The sequence below is a fragment of the Rhyacophila brunnea genome, unplaced genomic scaffold (assembly GCF_057557595.1).
Source record: "Rhyacophila brunnea isolate RB1 unplaced genomic scaffold, BYU_Rbru_1.0 scaffold_18, whole genome shotgun sequence".
Lineage (NCBI taxonomy): Eukaryota > Metazoa > Arthropoda > Insecta > Trichoptera > Rhyacophilidae > Rhyacophila > Rhyacophila brunnea.
Genome location: NW_028232837.1, coordinates 30,827,010 through 30,847,545, shown reverse-complemented (window position 1 = coordinate 30,847,545; position 20,536 = coordinate 30,827,010). Strand labels below are relative to the sequence as shown.

At 33.5% G+C, this 20,536-nt stretch overlaps 2 protein-coding genes across 3 annotated transcripts in view; one reads left to right on the top strand and one right to left on the bottom strand.

Annotated features, from left to right (window-relative positions):
• Positions 1-2,224: 2,224 nt before the first annotated feature.
• angel (protein) lies at positions 2,225-8,385 on the bottom strand. The gene is made up of 2 exons (XM_085945101.1): positions 8,297-8,385; positions 2,225-5,609 (listed from the first exon to the last, which is right to left on the bottom strand). Exon 2 carries the CDS (start codon positions 5,460-5,462, stop codon positions 4,023-4,025), a length of 1,440 nt encoding a protein of 479 aa, XP_085801227.1. The 5' UTR covers positions 5,463-5,609; positions 8,297-8,385; the 3' UTR covers positions 2,225-4,022.
• A 4,784-nt stretch (positions 8,386-13,169) lies between these two features.
• The window catches only part of LOC147073419 (uncharacterized), a 240,138-nt gene continuing 232,771 nt past the window's right edge, over positions 13,170-20,536 (top strand). For both annotated transcript variants that reach the window (XM_085945031.1, XM_085945029.1), the window contains exons 1-2: positions 13,170-13,402; positions 15,172-15,256. In XM_085945031.1, the coding sequence (XP_085801157.1) occupies positions 15,217-15,256 (40 nt within the window). In that variant the 5' untranslated portion in view covers positions 13,170-13,402; positions 15,172-15,216. The remainder of the gene's footprint in view (positions 13,403-15,171; positions 15,257-20,536) is intronic.

Here is a 20,536-nt window from a genome sequence, read left to right as displayed (position 1 = left end):
ACTAACAATCAACTTTGTGAATCAAAGAGGTGCTTCACTTGGTGTGAACATGTGTTATCGAGTTACCAGAATGCAACACTGCACCCTTAAGGATTCTGTCACCGGGGCTGACCATCCTTCATTCTGAGAGGTGCTACAAAAATGATCTTGTATGTCTCTTTTTATTTTTTTAAACCATGTCCGATTCTAATAAGATCGTATGGGCCTCCACGGGGTGGAGGTTTTGTATTAACAGATTTTGTTTTTACGAGAAATGGATGTCAGCCACTTGTTCAACCTATTAGGTCCATACTCTGACTCAAAATTGAAAAACAATATGTATCCTTGCCAGACCCAGGATTCGAACTTGGGACCCACGACGCTATAGTCCGATGCTTAAGCCGCGAGTCCGAAACATCAAGGAAAGAAGGAAGAAGTACACGCGGTGGAAACCCAAGAATTTATTACGTTAAGAAACAACCGTAAAAGTCTCAAACATTAAAAAAATCAATAAATCATTTTTAAACATTTTTTTCCAATCGTTTTGGTGCGTTTTTAAAGTTATTACATAATATTATTGTGTGCAATTGCACATAAAATGTCTACATATTTTATAATAAATATTGACCATTTGTGTGAGAATTAATGATTTCACTGCAGCTAAAATAATAGATACTAAGTTCTGTGTTTTTGAAAGTAATCCTGGGTGTGTCAAATATCTATGTATGCACTGTAAATTCCTGGAAAGGTATAGTAATAAATTATTCTTACCATTACCATTTTTTTATATTTAGATATTACGAAAATAATACGATCACCTTACATTTGGGTCGATATGATATGATAGTAATTTTATTGTAAGAAGTACAATACAAATGACAAAATTAATGTAATGGAAGACATTCTGTGATTGCGACACTGTTTTGTTCAATACATTATTTTAACAAACTTTACTTTTTGGCGAACCATCGATCTTAAGATAATTTTCACTTATCTAAAGTAAATTATGTATACAATATAATTTATAAGCCACATATAAAAATAAATGTTTAACCTTTTCTATGCCTCTTAGTATTTCATAATTATTCAAACAGATGTCACTGTAATTTTTTACATTATACAATCAATAGACAGTGGCTAGTAATTTGAGTTTAAAGCCGGACGAGATAACTCGCGAAATTTGTATGTGCGGCCTGTCGATCACCATGTCCGTAAATTTGTATGTATGCAGTTCACCGTAAAATGTTGTATCGGAAATATAATATGGTCGTATATTAAAGACGGTCTAACCGCTTTGGATAGTATAGTACTGAGATAAAATTCATGTCTAAATAAAACCCGGTTCTTGTCGGTTTACTTACAGAAAGCCAGTGGCAAACAAATTTTTTAAAATAGCCGATATACTGGATTATTTGTTAGGTTAGGTTAGGTTTTCATTCTTGAGTTCATGAATTTTGCCAAAATTGGCCATGAAAATTGGCGCGGTTCTCACCAGGCTTCCTATAAACTAACTAGTACCTAAAACACTTCCAAATTCGTAGTAAAAACTTCCGAAGTACCTACAAGAGAAAGACAGTAGAAAAAAGATATGTAATTAAATTATAAATAATATAGAATACATAATTTTTTCATCTCGGTGCTATATGACCGTATACTATACGATAAGATCCGATACTTTTTCCGATAAGATCCGCTCACGGCGAAATGTGCTACGGTGAAATGTAATACGTACAATTACATGTAACCATTTTCACGGCCTCATAGAGCGAGAAAACTTGTTGAAGGCATAGAACCGGTCAACTAAGATTTATTCTTGTATTTGTCAAATTAATACTTCCGATTCCTACAGTAATATATAAGCATTTACTGTAAAATAATAAATTCAAATAAGTACTTACACTACCTACTATTCACATGGCCTGTTACTTTTATAATAACTTTGGTTCATACACAATAAAGACATACAATGTTATAATAATTTATACTGTACTCGTCCATTATCCATATTAATTAATTGAAATTATCACAATCCCGAAGATTATCAATTTATATAAAATTATAATTTATTACAAAAATAATAAAATACTAATGGAGACATCTCTACAAGATTTGTCAAAACTAAAACTGATTTACAAATGAAAGTATAAAATTAATTTAATTTTTACATTATAGATGGCATTGTTCGAGGAAACTACATTATAATAAATTATTCTTATCACAATGCATGAAAAGACTGATTGTATTGTAAAATAATATTGTAATTTCCAAAATACAAATTATTATAATGTGAAAAGGCAATAAATATACAGCATTTTATGAAGTCAACGATGAAATTATTAAACTATTCATACTATGAACAATAAATACAATAGCATCTTAGATAATATTGTGTACTAACATAAAATAACAAAATGTTGTATAATGGTACGTTTACATTTGACACTAATATCGTCATATTTATGTATGACACTATATTCACTTAAGTGTAAACAGTAAGTATATTTGTATCTGCCACTTATTTTGCGTGTGTCGACTCTCACCTGCCACTTATTACGTTACGTTTCGAATCAATACATCTGTATTGATCTACGCATGGACCCAATGAACTGATGGAAAGGCTGGGATTACTCTTTCTTAGACGATTATTTATCGCTTATCTTAAAAAATACAAGTGGCAGAAAATGAATAGGAAATGAATATTTAGTTCACTTTGACTTATAAACATGTGCGTTAGTATGATAATTCAAAAAATACTTTATTTAAATTATTTAATTAGGCAGTGATATCCATCTCCATTGACCCAATGAATTATTGCAGCCTATTCAATGAGTTAAAAATACATAGAAGCCGGCGGTGATGTCATAATGGTCATAAAGAATTATACATTTCTCCAAACAAAAAGATAAGCTCATTCCGACTAGCCTACCACATTGACCAAATAAACCAAACTGTATATGTTAAAAGATATCTCTAAGAATAACAATCTGCCAATGGTGGTTTTATCTTTCTATTTGCTGTGGTGATGAATAGTTTGGATTGAATATGTTTATCTCATCCACTTTTTAGAGCACTCGCGAGAGTCGAGTTGGTAAAGTGGCTGTAAATTACCGACAAAATTCATCTCAAAGTCCTGTAAGTATGACTGTCTTATCGCTTTTTAATAGTGACCCATCACCTACCTTCAACAGTCACTCTTTGCAGTGAGAGAAAATTCAAATACAGTCGAACTTGGTTATTACGAGGAAGATGGGACCAACTGAATTTGCTCATTATCAGCATTACTCGTTATATCATTATATAACATTTTTCGCTCCACCTTCTATTTAAGCATAGAACATTAAAAATCTGGAAACCATCGTAAAAATCCCCGAAACAAGCATGGCATTCATAAACGACAAAAGAAGTTGTTTATTGTAGTGAAGCGCTGAGCCGCCAGCGCTGGTAGGTACCTACTAACTTCACAAAGCTTGGATTTTTTACATGCAATTTCAACCATATACGTTGATACTTATTCAATGTTGTCGGCGAAAACACCAATTAGGTACTTAGACACTTAACTAGTGTCATAAACGTAATCCGATCCCGGCGGCATCGGTCTAGTTAACTACCCGGTCGGATTTTATTGCTTAGGGTCGAAAATGTTGTTTTTTAACGATCGACACATTAACAGTTTTGCTCCGTATACCCGAGAAGCAGCTCGTTATAAAAGTGAATAAATGTATAGAGCAAATTATAAACTAAAATGTCAACGAATGTTTCCTCATTACATCTGAGATCTCGCTATTTCCGTGATCGTAATAACCAAGTTCGACTGTATACACTATTTCCAGAAACAGTTAACATAATAAAATCATCAGATATATAGACTAAGTAAAAATATTCTATATCCTGGACTATTTCAAGTTTATAGACAGTGTTCTATTGTCTACTCTACAACATATTATGTCTCTCTGTTAATCTATAATGGATCTAGGTAGTTCATGAAATTGGGTATTATACAATGATCACAACATCGATAGATACATACAATAAATTATTAATTACTAAACCTTAGAGACTGGTAAAACCTTCACTAAAACAAACTTTGCCGTTAGGCTAAGATGATCAGATCCCAAAATGTGGTTAGGTAAGTGATTCAAATTGCAACACTCCCTCGCAGTAGGAAGACGAAACCTTTCGAGAAGATGAAGATTTCCACCGCTATTATTTGAACTATAATAAATATAATCTACAGTTACCCATTCATTCTGAAATGTCGAAGCCTCCGTCTCCAAATTGCTCTTAATGTGCGGATACACTGACTTAAAATTCAAGTCGTGTTTAATAAATTCATTGTTAAACAAATGATTATGTTTCCTTGAATTTTTGACTTCAGCATGTTGGTCGTGTTGTTTTTGGTTTTCTTTTACTTCTGAATGATACAGCATAGACAGACTCCGCATTTCGAGTGGATCTGAAGTGCTCCTCTGTAAAACTACACCTAAATGTTTTGAAGTGTCAGTTATGCCGATTTCCCTCAGCGATGTTGCATATGATTTATCCGATTCTATTTGTCCACTAACAATATATTTATTTACCGGATTATCTGGCCGTGAATTAAAATCTCCCGTCAATATGACTGGGTAATACTTTCCCTCTCCGTCCATTTCGTGGTAAGCGAATTTATCTATTTCTCCGAAGAAAGTTTGCACTTGAGCCAATCGTACATCTGTTCTTTTAGGGTTGTACAGTAGATGTGTCGTACATACTACGAATGGCGTATCAGGCATTGATTTTGGTACAAGCTTCACCATTACGCCGATATTATCACGGTTAAGGATATTGACTCCTGGTTGAAAAAATTCTACGGTCTGATAATCCACAAGATTGAATAAATTCTCTTTGTAAAATATTGCACAACCATCGACACGAATTCCTGTGCGTTTTTTATACACGTATTTAAATCCTAACTCTTTTAAATAATATGATATACTTTCTAAATGAGACGACTGTACTTCTTGTAAGCACAATATGTCAGGATTCATTGAGACTATTTCATTGTATATCTTTTCAAAACGTATATTCCATTCCAAAGCTTCTGGAGGACTGTACGTATATAGATAACTGTGACCTTCCAAAAGAACCTGCGCCAGTATGTTGTAAGACATAATGACAAACGGCAGACTGTTTGTATTATTTAGGGGCCCGATTGATGATTTTCTGTTCACCTTCTCCCAATAGCGTACATTAAAATCTACATTTGGCGACTGGTTTTGGCTCTGAGAGCAGAAATTTGCCATATCGGGTAGTTTATGGTTAGGTGACAAGGACAAGCTCATCTTGGCTTTCTTGGGAGTGTCTTTTGCAGACTGCTGCAGCTTGGGAGTAGGACCTCGGTGAGGGGAGGATGGTGCACTGGAAGGGCGTCGCTCGGTCTCGGGTGTGTTTTTAGCAACGCCACTGTTGCCAGTTTTGTTTTTGTTACATTTGGACGGGGCATTCATGAAGGTCCTCCCTCGTAATAGTCATATGCGGTAGCCGTACGTCAGTGAATTCTTCAAGAGTATACTATTATTTATCATTGTAACTTGATGTGTCAGCGTTCAGGTACTATATATCCACACGGTAAAGTAGTTTCCTTCAAAGCAAATCTGAAATGAAAAAGATAATATTGAATTATTTCAGAACTTGATTACAGCGAATCCCTAAATTTATGTTTTTGAAGGGATTGATGAAAAAAATGTAGGTATTGTATTGAAAAATTCTTAATGAAAATTGGTTCGGCGCATACATACATCACTCATACATACTCACACATATATCTGTAATTCATTTCTATGATTGCTATGTGTGTTTCTAATTGAATAATATGTTAAAATTGCACTTTTAATTTTAATTCAATTTTGTAAGTTTCAGATGTAAATTACGAGAAATAAAAATGTAAATCCGGGAATTAAACTGTGTACTAGATTACTTGAGGGCTAGAGGACAGCAAAAACTACAAGCAAAAAGCAGGAAAACATAAATTCCGGGCATGTAAAATCAAGGTTCCATTCTATAAGATTTAATTCACGGACTTATACAGACAAGACATCTGGAAATGAAAATGCTTTCAATTTTTCAAAAGAAATGTTTTATTGGCGAGTATTAAATAAAATAAGCACCTGATTTAAAACAGATATAGGTGAAGGACTAGAAAGCCACCAATTGGCAGTACTATGCATGGGGAATGGGACAATTTGGTGCCGCCAACTGGACGTCAGGACAACGGGATAACTGGATGATGGGCATCTAAGCGCAGCATAGTTGAATGCAATGCGTAAATATTACACATAAGTCACAATTTAAACAAGCACATAGACAAACAAGTTTAATAAAAAACCAACAATAAGTGAAGTTTACGGCGGTTGCAAAGGCATATTTTATGTCAATGTTATAGCTTCACATTTCGATTTTGCGGAATAATGGTTAAAAATAAATCTAAATTCCGCAAATTGCACAATGTCTTTCGATGAATTTTCATTTGCGACAATTATAATACACAAACCTTCATTATATCATCCAAATGATCAAGAATATTGAGTAATGCTTTTTTACATTGATCCACAATGTTGCACAATACACTGAGCAATTTTATGAACCCTTTGTGCAGGGGCGGCTCTACCTTAAGGGTTCGTAGGGACCATCCCCACATTATTATCATGTCAAAAATACACGTCCGATGTTTTTATCATTGTCATAATATACCAACTTAATTACATGATTAAATGAACTATTTAATTTATTTTATCCATCTAAGCCTGTCGCAATTTTATAGAGATATTTATTATTATTATACAAATAAATAAAGCAATGATTGTAAATAATTATGTAAATAACATAATGATGATTACGCAGTGTTAAAATAATTAATTAGGTAAATTAAATACGCCCTATTTCATGATGACACCTATGTACAAATTAAGAAAGCTATGGCATCTATTTTTCGCGGACCGGGGTCACTCAGTCCGATACCGTCGCCGAAGGTACAAATATCGTTCTACAAAGGACGTGAATGCATTAGCGTTAATACACATAGTGGGGAGCGAATCAAATAACCTTTAGGTGAGTAAACACGCTCGCTGTATGTCGTTGTTCAAAACTGATAATGGTATTAATGTAGTATTGGTTATAATAATTATATGTGATGAAGTAACGACTCGGATAATCATATTATTTATTCTGAAAAATTACTTATTTCCTCATTAATAAAATCATATTATTATAAGTAGCTTGGTACATAATATATATAATATGAGAAAGTAGGTAGGTATGTATATTTAATAATTAATGGCTAAACCCCACCACCCAGAAAGTCGTTGAGCCGCCACTGAGTTTGTGAAATATATTTTGACTAACGGAAATTAGTTGATATAAGTTTGCACAATATCACTGCAGCTCAGTTCAAGATTGGAATGTAAAAGCACACTATCGACATGGGTCTTTGAGACAACCATACACCTTTATTTATTTATTGTTACACTTTATATTAGGCTTGCTCATCTACTTGCTGGTTTAAATCGTAAATCAAATAAATGTTGTAGCCAAGTTAAATATTTATATTATTGGGAGTTATAATAATCTTAACATTAAAATGAAACGTCACAGTTATTGAACAGCTGTAAAGATTGCTAACGACAATGACAGTTAATGACATGAAAACTTTGAATCAACAACAATTTAGTTCTTAGGATAGGATTAATTCATTGTTAATTTGTAGGAATATGCAATCATGTTTCTTTTCTATTATTGGAACACAATCAATCATTAGATGGCTTATATTATCCAATGCAGACAATGAATAAGTACTTACTTACCTTTATAACCCATTTATAAAAACAATCCGTATATAACGTTATAGAAGTAAAGGTATTTTTAAATAATGTTTCACATTTTGCACTGGATATTTTAACGTATTATTGATTGTAAAAATATTTTCTAATCCTGTTATTTCACATAGGTATTCTACATTTACAGAGTTCAAGGTTTTTTAGAAATTGCTTAATATAATGATGGTTAGAGAAAAATAATTATCATATTACTGTCAATGCGGAAATATATTAATAGTATAATGACATTATATTATCTTAATACGATAATGGTGTTATAACATCACAATAATATTATGAGGACTGAGGACAGACCTATTATGGTTATGTTTTTTCTATCTTTTCACGACCAAATTGGTCGACACTGCGAATTTATTGCAACCAAAAACCACGACTATCGTTATTTGATTAGTAAAAAAGTAGTCAAAACCAATTAGAATAACATTACATATTGTTTTGTTAACACTTACAAGGTTGACGAAATGCGGAAATCATGACATTTGACATACTTGAAATTCTTGATTCAGTCAAGTAAAGATTTACATTTTTTTTGACAGTCCAATTTTACTCGTCTTTTTTAATATGGCCATCAAATACTAGTATTCACATACCAGTAAAATTAATTTTGCAAGTATACTTGAACAATATATTAAATAAAATATTGCTTTATTACAAAACAACTATTGAATAAATACACCCGTTTTTATTTTAATTCGTTATAACTTCATAAATTGAATAGTTAGAAGAATATTAATGTAGGTTGTATTTTACTATATCAACTTACAAAAAGCGAACTAGAACTATTTAGGTACTAATAAAATATTAATAAATAATCTAGAAAGCAAGTACCGACAAATATTTGACCACTATTTTTTTATAATATTATTAACTAAGTACGTCTTATAGGTATTATATTTTATTGCTAATATTTCCCATTAGAATTTGCATGAATAACAAAAAATAATAATTCAACACCATGTGCTTGCCGGTATAAATAAAAATTTAATTCATGGCGCTCTGAAAAACCATCTATCTATTACTATTTTACAACAATCCTCATTTTCTACAAGCAGTTTACCATACTGGCACTACGTACGATCGAAATTTGTAGCTTCGTGGCTCGGTCTGAAGCAGCGCTCGACAGTTTTCTGATGAGCAATACATAGTTATCATAGTTAGAAGACATAGTTATCAAATTTTATGTGTATTTCATAAAAATAAGTGTGTTAGATTTTCTAGTATATGGCCTATCTAGGCTCAGACGGTCAAATTATTTTTTCCACGAGACGGAGCGATAATTTTACCGATTTCACGAACAGGAACGGCGCTCCGGTGCGCCCCGGTCCATTTCGAGCCCTGGTCTGAAGATAGTCGGCCTTGCTATAATACCTACCCTAATCTTTGAGAAGATGTGCTTGACGACGATCGGCCGCTGAATCGTCCAACCGATGTCACGATAATAACAATGTTAACTATTAGGTAGGTCACCGCCATCTTTAGATTAACGGTAGGTACATTAGTACATAATCAAAGTTATGTCGATTCCTTTATAATATGTTTAATTTTAACATTATTTTTAATATGAAATAGATTATGTAGGTAAAGAAAAAATAGCTGCTTAACTTACCTACCTTATCTTACCGTAGGGCAGCGGTTTCCGAGCTGAGGCGCGTACCAGCATAAGAAGCGCGAAAAGTGCAAATATAATTTTTACGCGAAATTTTATACATCATTTGAAATAGGAAAGGGGGGAGTACCAAGATTTTTTTTAAATATGGGGTGTAGTAAAATAAAGTTTAGAAACCACTGCCGTATGGTAAACTGTAACCCCACTAGCGACATAATAATATATTGACGGAATTACGAAACATGCAATTATACCAATAATAATTTTATGGAAAATTTATATTCAATGATGTGTTAATTACAATAATTAATCAATACCTACCAAAATTATCAGAAAAAAATAATATTATTTCAATAAATAAACTTTTGCTATTCTCACAATTACGAAGCTCGATTAGAAATAAATAAAAACAATTTCATATTAACCACATTTTTATTTTGTAGAAAAACTAATGTTTTTAGATAGAGTAGGTACCTACTGTGTGTCTTGCTGGCGGTATTACAACGGTTTTAGCTCTAGAAACGACCGCGATGGCGTGAGTATATTATCTCAATATAGAAGCTCCAGTCTAGGTAGGTTGGTCCCTACTCGTAGGTACATAAAAAATAAGAATTATTAAAAAATATTCTTCTCTACATCTTCGACAAAACTTATTATACATACCTATACATTTCATTGATATATGAACCTAATCCAAAAATATCGGTAATAAACAATTAGGCTCATTCAACGAACGCTGATAATTAGGGCCCGGATTTATATGCTAGTGCATGTTTTGTTAGGGTGTATGCACAGATATGAGAGTTGCACAGAAATCTTGAAAGACTCAGAATCCAAAAATAAAATTTTATTGTGCATATAAATGCATATTTGAGACGTTAGAGCATATTTGAGACATTAGTGCATATTTCATAAATAAATGCATATTTTAGAGCTTTTGAATGTATAATTTTAGTTTTTTTTTAATTATTTTATCGAAATATAACTAAGTTAGGAAGGAAGATAGTTTAGATGCACTTACATTTTTAATGCCATCTCCGAGCTGTGGATTTATCAGTGGAAAAAGTGAAGTGAACTCGGGCACTATTATTTAAAGTTTGCCCAAGTGGACGTTGAGAGGTAGTTTTCCGCATATAAACAAAATACTGACAGATAGCTATGCGGAAAAATTTTATGCCAGAGCATAATATTGAAAAAAATGATGTAATTTTTTTTCGGGCAAAAAACAGAAAATAGTATTTACGAATAGTTAAGTGTGTCGTTTTTGTTTTTTAAGTTATGTTTGGTTTACATTGCATTTATTATTCAATTGTTTGTAGGTACTTGTGCAAAACTATTTTGAAAATTGTAATTGATTAACTTTATATTCTTTGTTTGTGTTTTTTGTTCTGATATCGTAGTATGTTGAAAAATTATTAACTAGTTATTCGATTTTTTGTCAGTAATATTGGGTAAAGTGGGTATTTACAATTTTTTCCCACAAAAATGTCAATTTTTAACTGTATATTTCTTCGGTTTTAGTGCCTACGTGCATGCATATAACCATGTTTTTGTTGCATACAAATCCGGGCACTACTGATAATAGTACCTATGTACTTATACCAGTTTATTTTTTAAAATTTAAAAACATTGAATTTCTTATTATTATTATTCACATGACCTTGGAACTCTTGGAAGGGACAAGATGATCGTCGAGCGACAGGGATTCTTGAAGGTGATGCATGATGTTCATATTGGACATTGATAAAAAACGTTTTACTTAGGTAAATGTTCAATGAAAGTATTGTAGTTAATTTGCATGTTTCGTTATTCCGTCACTAGATGTCCCTAGCAGCCCCACACTTCCCTTTAAGAAATATAATTATAAGAAATATATTATTCCCTATAAGAAAATAATAAAAAAAATATATTTATCTAATTTTAACCTACTACAAGTCATTAAAAATATTTTCCTGACTTCACCTCATCGTGTCTTTATTTTGTTGTTACTATAATGGACACACATTATTGTGTACCATAAAAAGTAGTACCATAAAAAATGTAATGCATTCTCGGGTTCGGGTCCCGGGTCTGGCAAATTCATTTATGATGTTTTTCAGTCTGTGTTCCAGACCATAGAACTGGTTGAGTAAGTGGCGAACACCCTTCTTCTACGGCGCTATATCCCAGGTGGGAGTCGCCTCCTCCACAAGCAACCTCCACTGACTTCTAGCCCTCGTTGGTTCTTTCCAGCTTCCAGATTTTCCCATCCAATCCCCCTCCGTACAGGATTTTTAATGTGATGTGCTTATCATAGCGTTAGAATAAGTATTTACCAATGGTTCAGTGTTCCATTAGGAAATCCATCGCATAGTATATTTTTCTTCTGTTGGCTTAAATTGGATGGAAAAAGATGGTCCAAAGATTCTTCACAATATTTTTATTTCAAAAGCTGGTTAGCAGGTTAGGTAGATACAATGTTTTATAACCCTAAGTCAGCACTGGCTTTAGTTTTATAATATACTATGGAGGGTTTGCTTCTTGGACCCCAGTAGTACCTAGTCGCTTGTAGGCGTGCGCCTGTTTTCAGCAATTGGGCAGTTTTAATTTCTTAAGCGCTCGAAATGGAAAATTTCACTTTTATGAGCCGGAACGGCTCTGGTCCATTTTGAGCCTAAAGCTTTTCTGTTATCTGCTTCAGGTTGAATCCCAAGTATATAAAATTGTCCACCTACACACTTAATATTATATATTAGGCTTATAATGCTATAATCATGTCCCCCACATCCTGAAGCGCCCCCCCAGGCCAGGATCTTTGGTGCCCTCCCTACCTATCACTCATGTTAAAGGCAGTGTGACACTCAACAGTAGTGTTTTCAAAATAGTGGTAAAATTAAGGGAATTCAGTGTATTTTTAGCGATCTATTTTTTCTACTTGAATTATGGAGTTGTCGACACACACACACGTCATATCAACACAAAACAATCAAAAATTGCATCACATAACTTTATATTTAAAAACATTAATAAACTTGGAGGAAAATAGCGCCGCATGCGAGTATTCTTACTAGTACAACAAATTTGTGATGTGCGTTGAACTCATTTATATGGTCGACCAGCCACGCCGGGCTTGAGCCCTGTGGGGGCCATGCTTATAATATGTACAAATGTTCCCCGGTATTTCTTTATTTCGCGTGCTTACCATTTGGGTAATTTTGTGGTAAGTACCTATTTGTTTGCAGTCCGCATGCTTCAGCCTACTTTTTCAAGGTGCTATCGTGCTCTAACACCCATTTCCTGACATTGAATTGTAGAGACAATGAAAAAAACTTTATTGTGTTTGTTTCTTGATTGAAGCAACAAACCATTTTGGGACAGTTGCAGCTGGATTCTCTAAGATCGCATAGAGAGCAAGATTCGTTCAGAGCCACACGGCTGAATTTTCATCACTGCGATATAACATAAGAGGAGATCACCCATATATGGCCGGACCCTTACATAAAATCGAAATTACCTGGGTCGATACTCACATAGCAAGAAGAAAATTTACTTCGGACCTTTTTTCCATATTTCATTTACGAGTCAGTTTATTAGGCGTAGCAACTGCGTTAATAAAATTCAAATATAGCAACACAAGTCAATATTGCGTAGGGGTATTTTCCACCCTTTCCACGCGCCCCTCAAAATGGCCACCGTTCGGAAAACTTCGTCCGGCTTCGTGAACCTTCGTCAAGGGTGGTTGAGACGCGGTCAATGGTTGTACTTGTCACGGTGCCGAATTTCCCTACGTAAAATGTGAAAATATATCGAGGACTGTGTTTTATATTTAAAACTGTGATATACCATTAGATTAGCTATTGCTTGTGGTATGTTTATAAGTCCTTTGCGGACTTTTCGCGTTTTAAATAAGTGAAGTGTCAGTGTTTTATCAATGGAAGATATCAGGCGTTACGATCTTGCGCATTTCGAGGTAGAAATCATATTTCCTTCATATTTATTAATATTTCACACGTTTCCCATATATCCTACTATCGATTCGAAAGCAATACATTGATTTCTGTACATTCAGTAACATATAAAATAAAACAGTACCCACAATAACATTGATCAATACATATAATGGGTTTTTCCGTACTATATACTTTATTACCTACAAACCCTCAACACGTCATGAATATTAACTCGCTACAATACATAAATATATCAACAGTAACTAACGTATGTATTACGTACATTAATATAATCATACCTATTGAAATAACACGTACATACTCAAAGTAAAATTAAAGAAAACAACATTTTCTTATACTTACTACGTATATGGAAAAGTGTTTCTGAATATTGCAACGTTGTAGATGTAGATGTTTGTCCTTGATTTCTCCATGTCGTGGAGCCTATTACTTAGATACCTACCCGTACATATGTTTCCTAGCTTTCTCCATATTTTTATTATTATATATTATGTACGTACAGGTATGATTTATCTAATTGGGCACTAGGTAACGATAATATTCATATATACTTTTCAGACGTTATTACTTGCATAAAATAATAAAATGTTATATATTATATAAATGTAGCTGCATTATTATGTTATGGAAAATAAAAACAATATATTAATTTATCTACGTGGATGAATGCAAATGTAGCTAAATAAATAAAAACGATTTATAGGTATAACAAGAATAAAATGTAAACATCTAATATTCCCATACATATTTCCTTTTCCATTTCACATACTTTATGTGCATACTACTAAGTAATATAATATTATCGTGATTAAATAATATAGTTGTGTTATGTATTGAAAATAATAACATATTTTCACTGTAACTACCTAGTAAATACTAATTACTTTTCTATGTTAGTACTCTCTAGGGATTTTCAACAATTTCATAAATGCGAAATTGTCACCAAACCCAGATTCAAAAAGAAAAACCAGCACCACCGTCATTGAAAATGAAATATGAAAATAAATATTTTCCATGCCCCACTGCAAAATCATTTGAATCAGTGTTTGCGAACCGTTGTTTTAGACTTTAGAGCGTTTAAATATCATACTATTATTTATGTGTATGTAATGATAATGTAATGTAAATGTTGAAGTTCTCAATCGAATGGGGAAGGACAGAGAAGTTCTACGTAGTATCAAAACCAAGAAACTACAGTACCTCGGCCATATTATGAGAGGACAAAAGTACAGCATTCCCCAACTTGTCATTCAAGGAAAGATCAATGGTAAGCGTAGCAGAGGACGACGCCGCATTTCGTGGCTTAAGAACCTCCGTATTGGTACGAGTGCAGATCCACTGAACTGTTCCGGGTAGCAGACGACAAATCTAAGATCGCCTTGATGGTGGCCGACCTCCGCTGGGGGATGGCACAATATGAAGAAGAACGATAATGTGTGAACATTTTTTCAATAAAATACATTTTTAGATACCTAAACATTGCTTGAAGTGTTCGATTAGGTAACCCACAATCATGCATCTCTTTGAAGCGTCAATTACATTGAGCTTCTTTACAAGCTGTTTGTTGGCGAATTTATAATCTGCCTGTAAAGTCGCATAGTGTAATCATCGAACAAGCTAACATGTTCGATGATTACACTGGGCAACTTTACAGGCAGATTATAAATTCGCCTATAAACAGCTCGTAAAGAAGCTCAATGTAATTGAAGCTTAACGTAGATTTAACGTTAAATTCCACGATATTTAAATCTTATATTTATTTTGTCAGGTTGACGTAAATTGCAACAATAAGGGATGAATTGCCTGAAAGATAATGGATAAAGCTACCGATGTCTTGGCGGTCAATTCTTTGGGTAAGTTATTTTCTTTTCTATTCTTTGAAATTTTGATCATCAATTTACACTACATCTGGAAAACTGGTCTTAATTTTCTATATAGATAATAATATTCTTTCCTAGACGCATACACAGAGAAATATTATGGTGGGACCATTTCCAAAAAAAAATATCCGTAATAATAATTTAATTAATAACCTTAGCCACAGATGCTAACTATACGATTTGGACTGTTGCATTTCGTATATCCACAGCAATGTCAACCGAGCACTTGGTCCTGAGATAAATAAATCGAACCTATCAGTTGATCAATAACTACGCACTTAAGGCTATACCTCAGTTGAGGCATGGTCTAAAAAGATCGTGGCTAGGCGATGCGCGAATTGCGGGTCGCGGGTGCAAATGGCTTCAGAATGTAGCGGCCGACGGAACAGTGTACCGGACACGCGTTGACTCATTAGCTCTGGGGAGTTCATAAACATAATACAAAGGCCCCTTTATTCGAATACAAAGGCCTCCTATATTATATCGAGCGCGACACCGGTGTCCAGTCTGTAACGGGCCTTTATTCTCTCACAGTTGGTAACTGTGAGCGGAATGCAGAAACATTTGTCATAACTAAAATTTCCTTAGCAGAAAACACTATGCAGAAACACTGTCCTTAGTTAAGATCATGTTTATTGAAAATAATACCATATTTAAAAATTCTCGTTAAGTAAATTATTTTATAATTGTTAAACGATGACAAAAATATGACAACTGCATTTTATAAATGCAATAACTATAAATACATATTAATATTTAATTATAATACTCTTATGTTTCCGTTATAAGTCATTATACGTGATTCCACAGGCACCACAAGATTTTTTTTAACATGGTAACACTAGCATCAAGTGTCATTATTCATCTGGTATTTTGTATTTCTGCGGGCTGGCGTATAAAAATAAAATAATATTCTGCAAGTACATGCCAAACGAATTAACACTATCAATATCCATATTGAGATACATTGTTAAATGAATTTGAGTGTATGGACTGTGTTATAGACATGCGAATTTATTTTGACAGCAGCTGTCAGTGGTAAATGGTAATACAGAAGGGGGCGTGTTCATAACAAAAGTAGTATATGGTTAAGGATTCCTTAACTCTATACTCAGGATTGTCTATAGTTAAGTCATGCTTTTCGGCGACTTATCCTTAGGAACGAAATCTTAGATTGTGCATTCCGCTCTCTGTCCCTAATATATTTATATTAGGCGAAATATGTGTGATTTCTGTTATAATCATTATAAATATTCAAAGTAGGTATATTCGACTAGGTACAAATCCAAAGAAAATGTCACATAGTCACTTGAAGACCAAGTAAAATGTCAATGGGGCATTACGCATCGCCCGTATGGAGTGGCCGATTATTTTTACACATCCGAGATCAACAAGTCAACGCGATGATTCTATAAATAGGTAAGTAATAGGAAAGCATAATAATTTGTCCTAAATCTTTGATAAAAACGGAATGCAAGGATCAAGCTTTATCACAGATTGCAAATATAGGTATATTTGAATTATTATAATTTATCCTAATATTACTATATCTCAATAAACCAGGCGCGCACACAGAAAAATAGTTGGTATATTTTGAAAAATATTCATAATACATTTATATCGATTTTTAAGGCGGTGGGAGTGGGTGGGGTTTAAAAAAATCTACCAGTTGTCACTAATTACCATATTAGTCATTTCATCTCTCATAACGGAATACAACATTTTCCATATAGGTATATTCCACACTCAGACACTGTGCGTAAAATTCAAACGATAAATACCTGGCCTCGCCTATGACTTATTGCGAGCTGTCGCATCCACGAGTGGATTAACGGTCACAATTATTAGGTTTAACAGTGTCCGTTTGTGTCGTATGCTCTGTCTTGTCTTTGCCATGTCACATTGGAATATTCAAGCAATCATTGGATGCCCCAGATAGTTGCACAAATGTATGAGTGCAACGGGACTTCCAGTGGCCACAGGTCTCGCATGTCATAGAATTACGAAAGGAATGGGGCCACCCCGTCCACAGCCAAATCATTCGGGTTACGATCCTCAATCATGAGGTCCTGGCGGAGAATAACAAGAAGTAATATTCCATTTACCTAAATAATTAGTATTTTTTCTGTTTCTGGGGGGTCCAAATCGAACCCCTATCCCCCCTTTATATGCGAGCCTGAAAAAACAAAGTATTTTCTTTATCATGATAAAATATAATCTCTTAAGGCAATACCTCAGCTGAGGCATGGTTTAAAAAGATCGTGACTAGGCGATGCGCGGATTGTGCAAATGACGCGAGCCGAACGAAATATAATTTGTCATAAAAATTCGACATGCGTCCTTTTTATGTTTATTATTATATTCGTAATAATAATAGTATATTCATTGACATGTTTTCTTTTTCAAGTACATGCGGAACGTTTTTTAGTCATCTTTATACGATTTAAGAATATATTCCTCCGACGCCATCACAAAACAAATTGACGTGCTCACAGGTCGACTATCGCTCTCCGACTGGCAACGCGGCCGAAATTACGTCCCACATACTGTTGAAAATTATTTGCCGTTTAACGTATATACCTACGCTCTTAATTGAGGAGCCCAAGTTAAAAAAAAGTGTTAACCCTCATTTTGGTTAAAATTGATTTGATTATCTACCAATGTCATCTATGCGAAAAGTATGTAATTCAAACAAATATATCGGCTGATAAATGTGGTTTCATACTATGATGGTATCTATGAGGCCATTGCCGACTCAAGTAGAAAGCCGATGCATTCACAACGACTGGTCCTACTTTTTCCGCCGATCCCGTTGTTGTCTATGGATGACCTGTCATTGCCTGTCATTGTTCAATAGAGTGCTCATACTGACGCGTATGTCGATATTCATATATAATAATATATACATAAATATAAATAATACACCAGCATAGCACTAGTGCATAGATCGATGCTACATACTCGTATTTTTTTGGAAATCGATATCACCACCGGTTTTTGTGTGAAGGACTAGTCTGACTTTGACAGCTGATGAATAACATGAATGTATGTTATTTATAAATAACACTGATTGTTAATATATTTGATTTGAGAATTTTTCAATTCAATTTCAATTTGAAATGAGAAAGGGCGAATCAATATGTCAAGCAATCTGGGATCTGATTTTGTTTCTGAGTTTGTGCAAAAAGTTATGCTCAGGATTCATTAATCTAAAGATGGCGGTGATTAGGCATATTTTTCGATTAATCTCTTGAGGTAAAATATTATAATATAAATTTATCGGTGGCCGTTGAAATGACAGATACCTATCTACCACATGAGTGATCAAATTTAGATTCCTGCAACTCGTTTTTGAACAAAGTATATGTACATTTTGAGATTTAAGGCTTCATTTTGTCGAAGCCAGTTCAATCAATACACAATATAATCTATAGTTTCCATGAAAACTGAACATGATATAACAGAACATGAAGAAACGGAACAGTGACAAAACAGAACAGCGATAAATAGAACTATGACCCTTCAGGAAATGCTCAAAAAATAACATTTAAAATTGAAATCGTCGTATCTCTATATTATGTTGTATATATTGTAAGTATATATTTTTAATAACACAGGTTTTTACAACGTTTTTCTTAGGTCGTATTTTTATTTGTCCGGTAAAAATCTTGCAATCGATTTTTAACTAACTTCCCGACTAGCTAGACATTTGAAACTTTTAGAATATATCAGAACACGATGCCAATGCATTTTTTAATACTTTTAGCCATCTTTAAGTAGAATTGAATTCATTTTTAGTTAATTCTGTTTTGTATGAAAAGTTATTTCGATACCACTATTGTTTGCTAGGGGGTCCTAGCAACTAAATTATTAATAATATATACGTTCGTTACTATGGAAATTAATATGGAATGACATTTCATTATTCAGTATTTCTTTCAAGTACAATTTTTTTTGATCGTTTAAGCTAGTCAAGTCAAGTTTATATGATTCAACAGAAAATTTTAAAACGTTGTATATAAAAAGTTCTTTTTATCTTGTAATTATTAATAATTAAATGATATAATTTCTGCATTCCTAATCGCTGGAAAGCCTCAGTTAAACGGGATTCAACTCAGTGTTGGTACTGGGTATAATATGTACATAATGTAATATCTGGGTATAAATTAGGTATATCTCGTCCTAATCAATCTAAGATGTTCAAAATGCTTGGATGACTGGTTTCAATGAAAGAATGAGTTTAATAATTCTGTGGAGTTGTGCATGATTACCAAAATCAAGCAGATAAATCGAGGTTTTTACGCCGAATGACCAAAATATATATATTAACTATTTATATACATTTCGTTTATAAACCTAAGTTCTTCTTCTTCTATTTAATTAATAATCAGATACGATAACAATAAACGTTTTATTTTTACCCTGGCTGTTCTGTTTTGTCACTGTTCTGTTTCTTCTGGTTCTGTTTATTCATGTCCTGTTTTGTCTGGTTACAAATATACCGGCATTAGGCACCGACACATTATAATAATAACACTTAATAGACTGTTTATTTCTAAAGTAAAAATCTTCCAGCATCCACCCTCTGACAACAACAACATTACATTTGATCCGGATTTCACAGTAGATAACATACGTGTTTAGTGTCGAATTTCTTATTTATCTTATAATAGAGTAAGTAAGTAGGTATAGAGAAATTACTATACCTACCCTCTAACGAATTCTGAGAAAAACCACACATTCACGATTTATACTAGGTATAGTATAACATGAGCACTGTCAAATAATGTAATAATATGTAACTAAAAACTTGGATGAAAACACAGTGCAAGTGACAAGCTCTGCTGTAGAATATTTGGTAGGTACAATATACTATGGTTAACTTCGTAGTTATTAGGACATCCAATTGAACGGGGAAAAATACTACCAGGTTACCGTTTTTTAAGAATAACTGACCGTTTAACCGATTTAAATGCGTCGGATAATATTAAAAATGTGGTGGAAATTTGCATAATTATATTTGATCCATAGTATATCAGCTAACATAATACTTACCTGGCTATCAATCTGAATGTAGCAGCGATTTCCAAACTAGGAGGCGCGGAGTGTTGCAAGCGGAGGCGCGAACAGTTTAACACAATTAATGTAGCCACAGGTTTGCACTTTGCAAATGCATAGTTTATAAAACGGCCGCTAGTTATAAACTACGTAAAAATCAGTCCTATAAAAGGTTGTTTGCAAACCTGTCTGAAA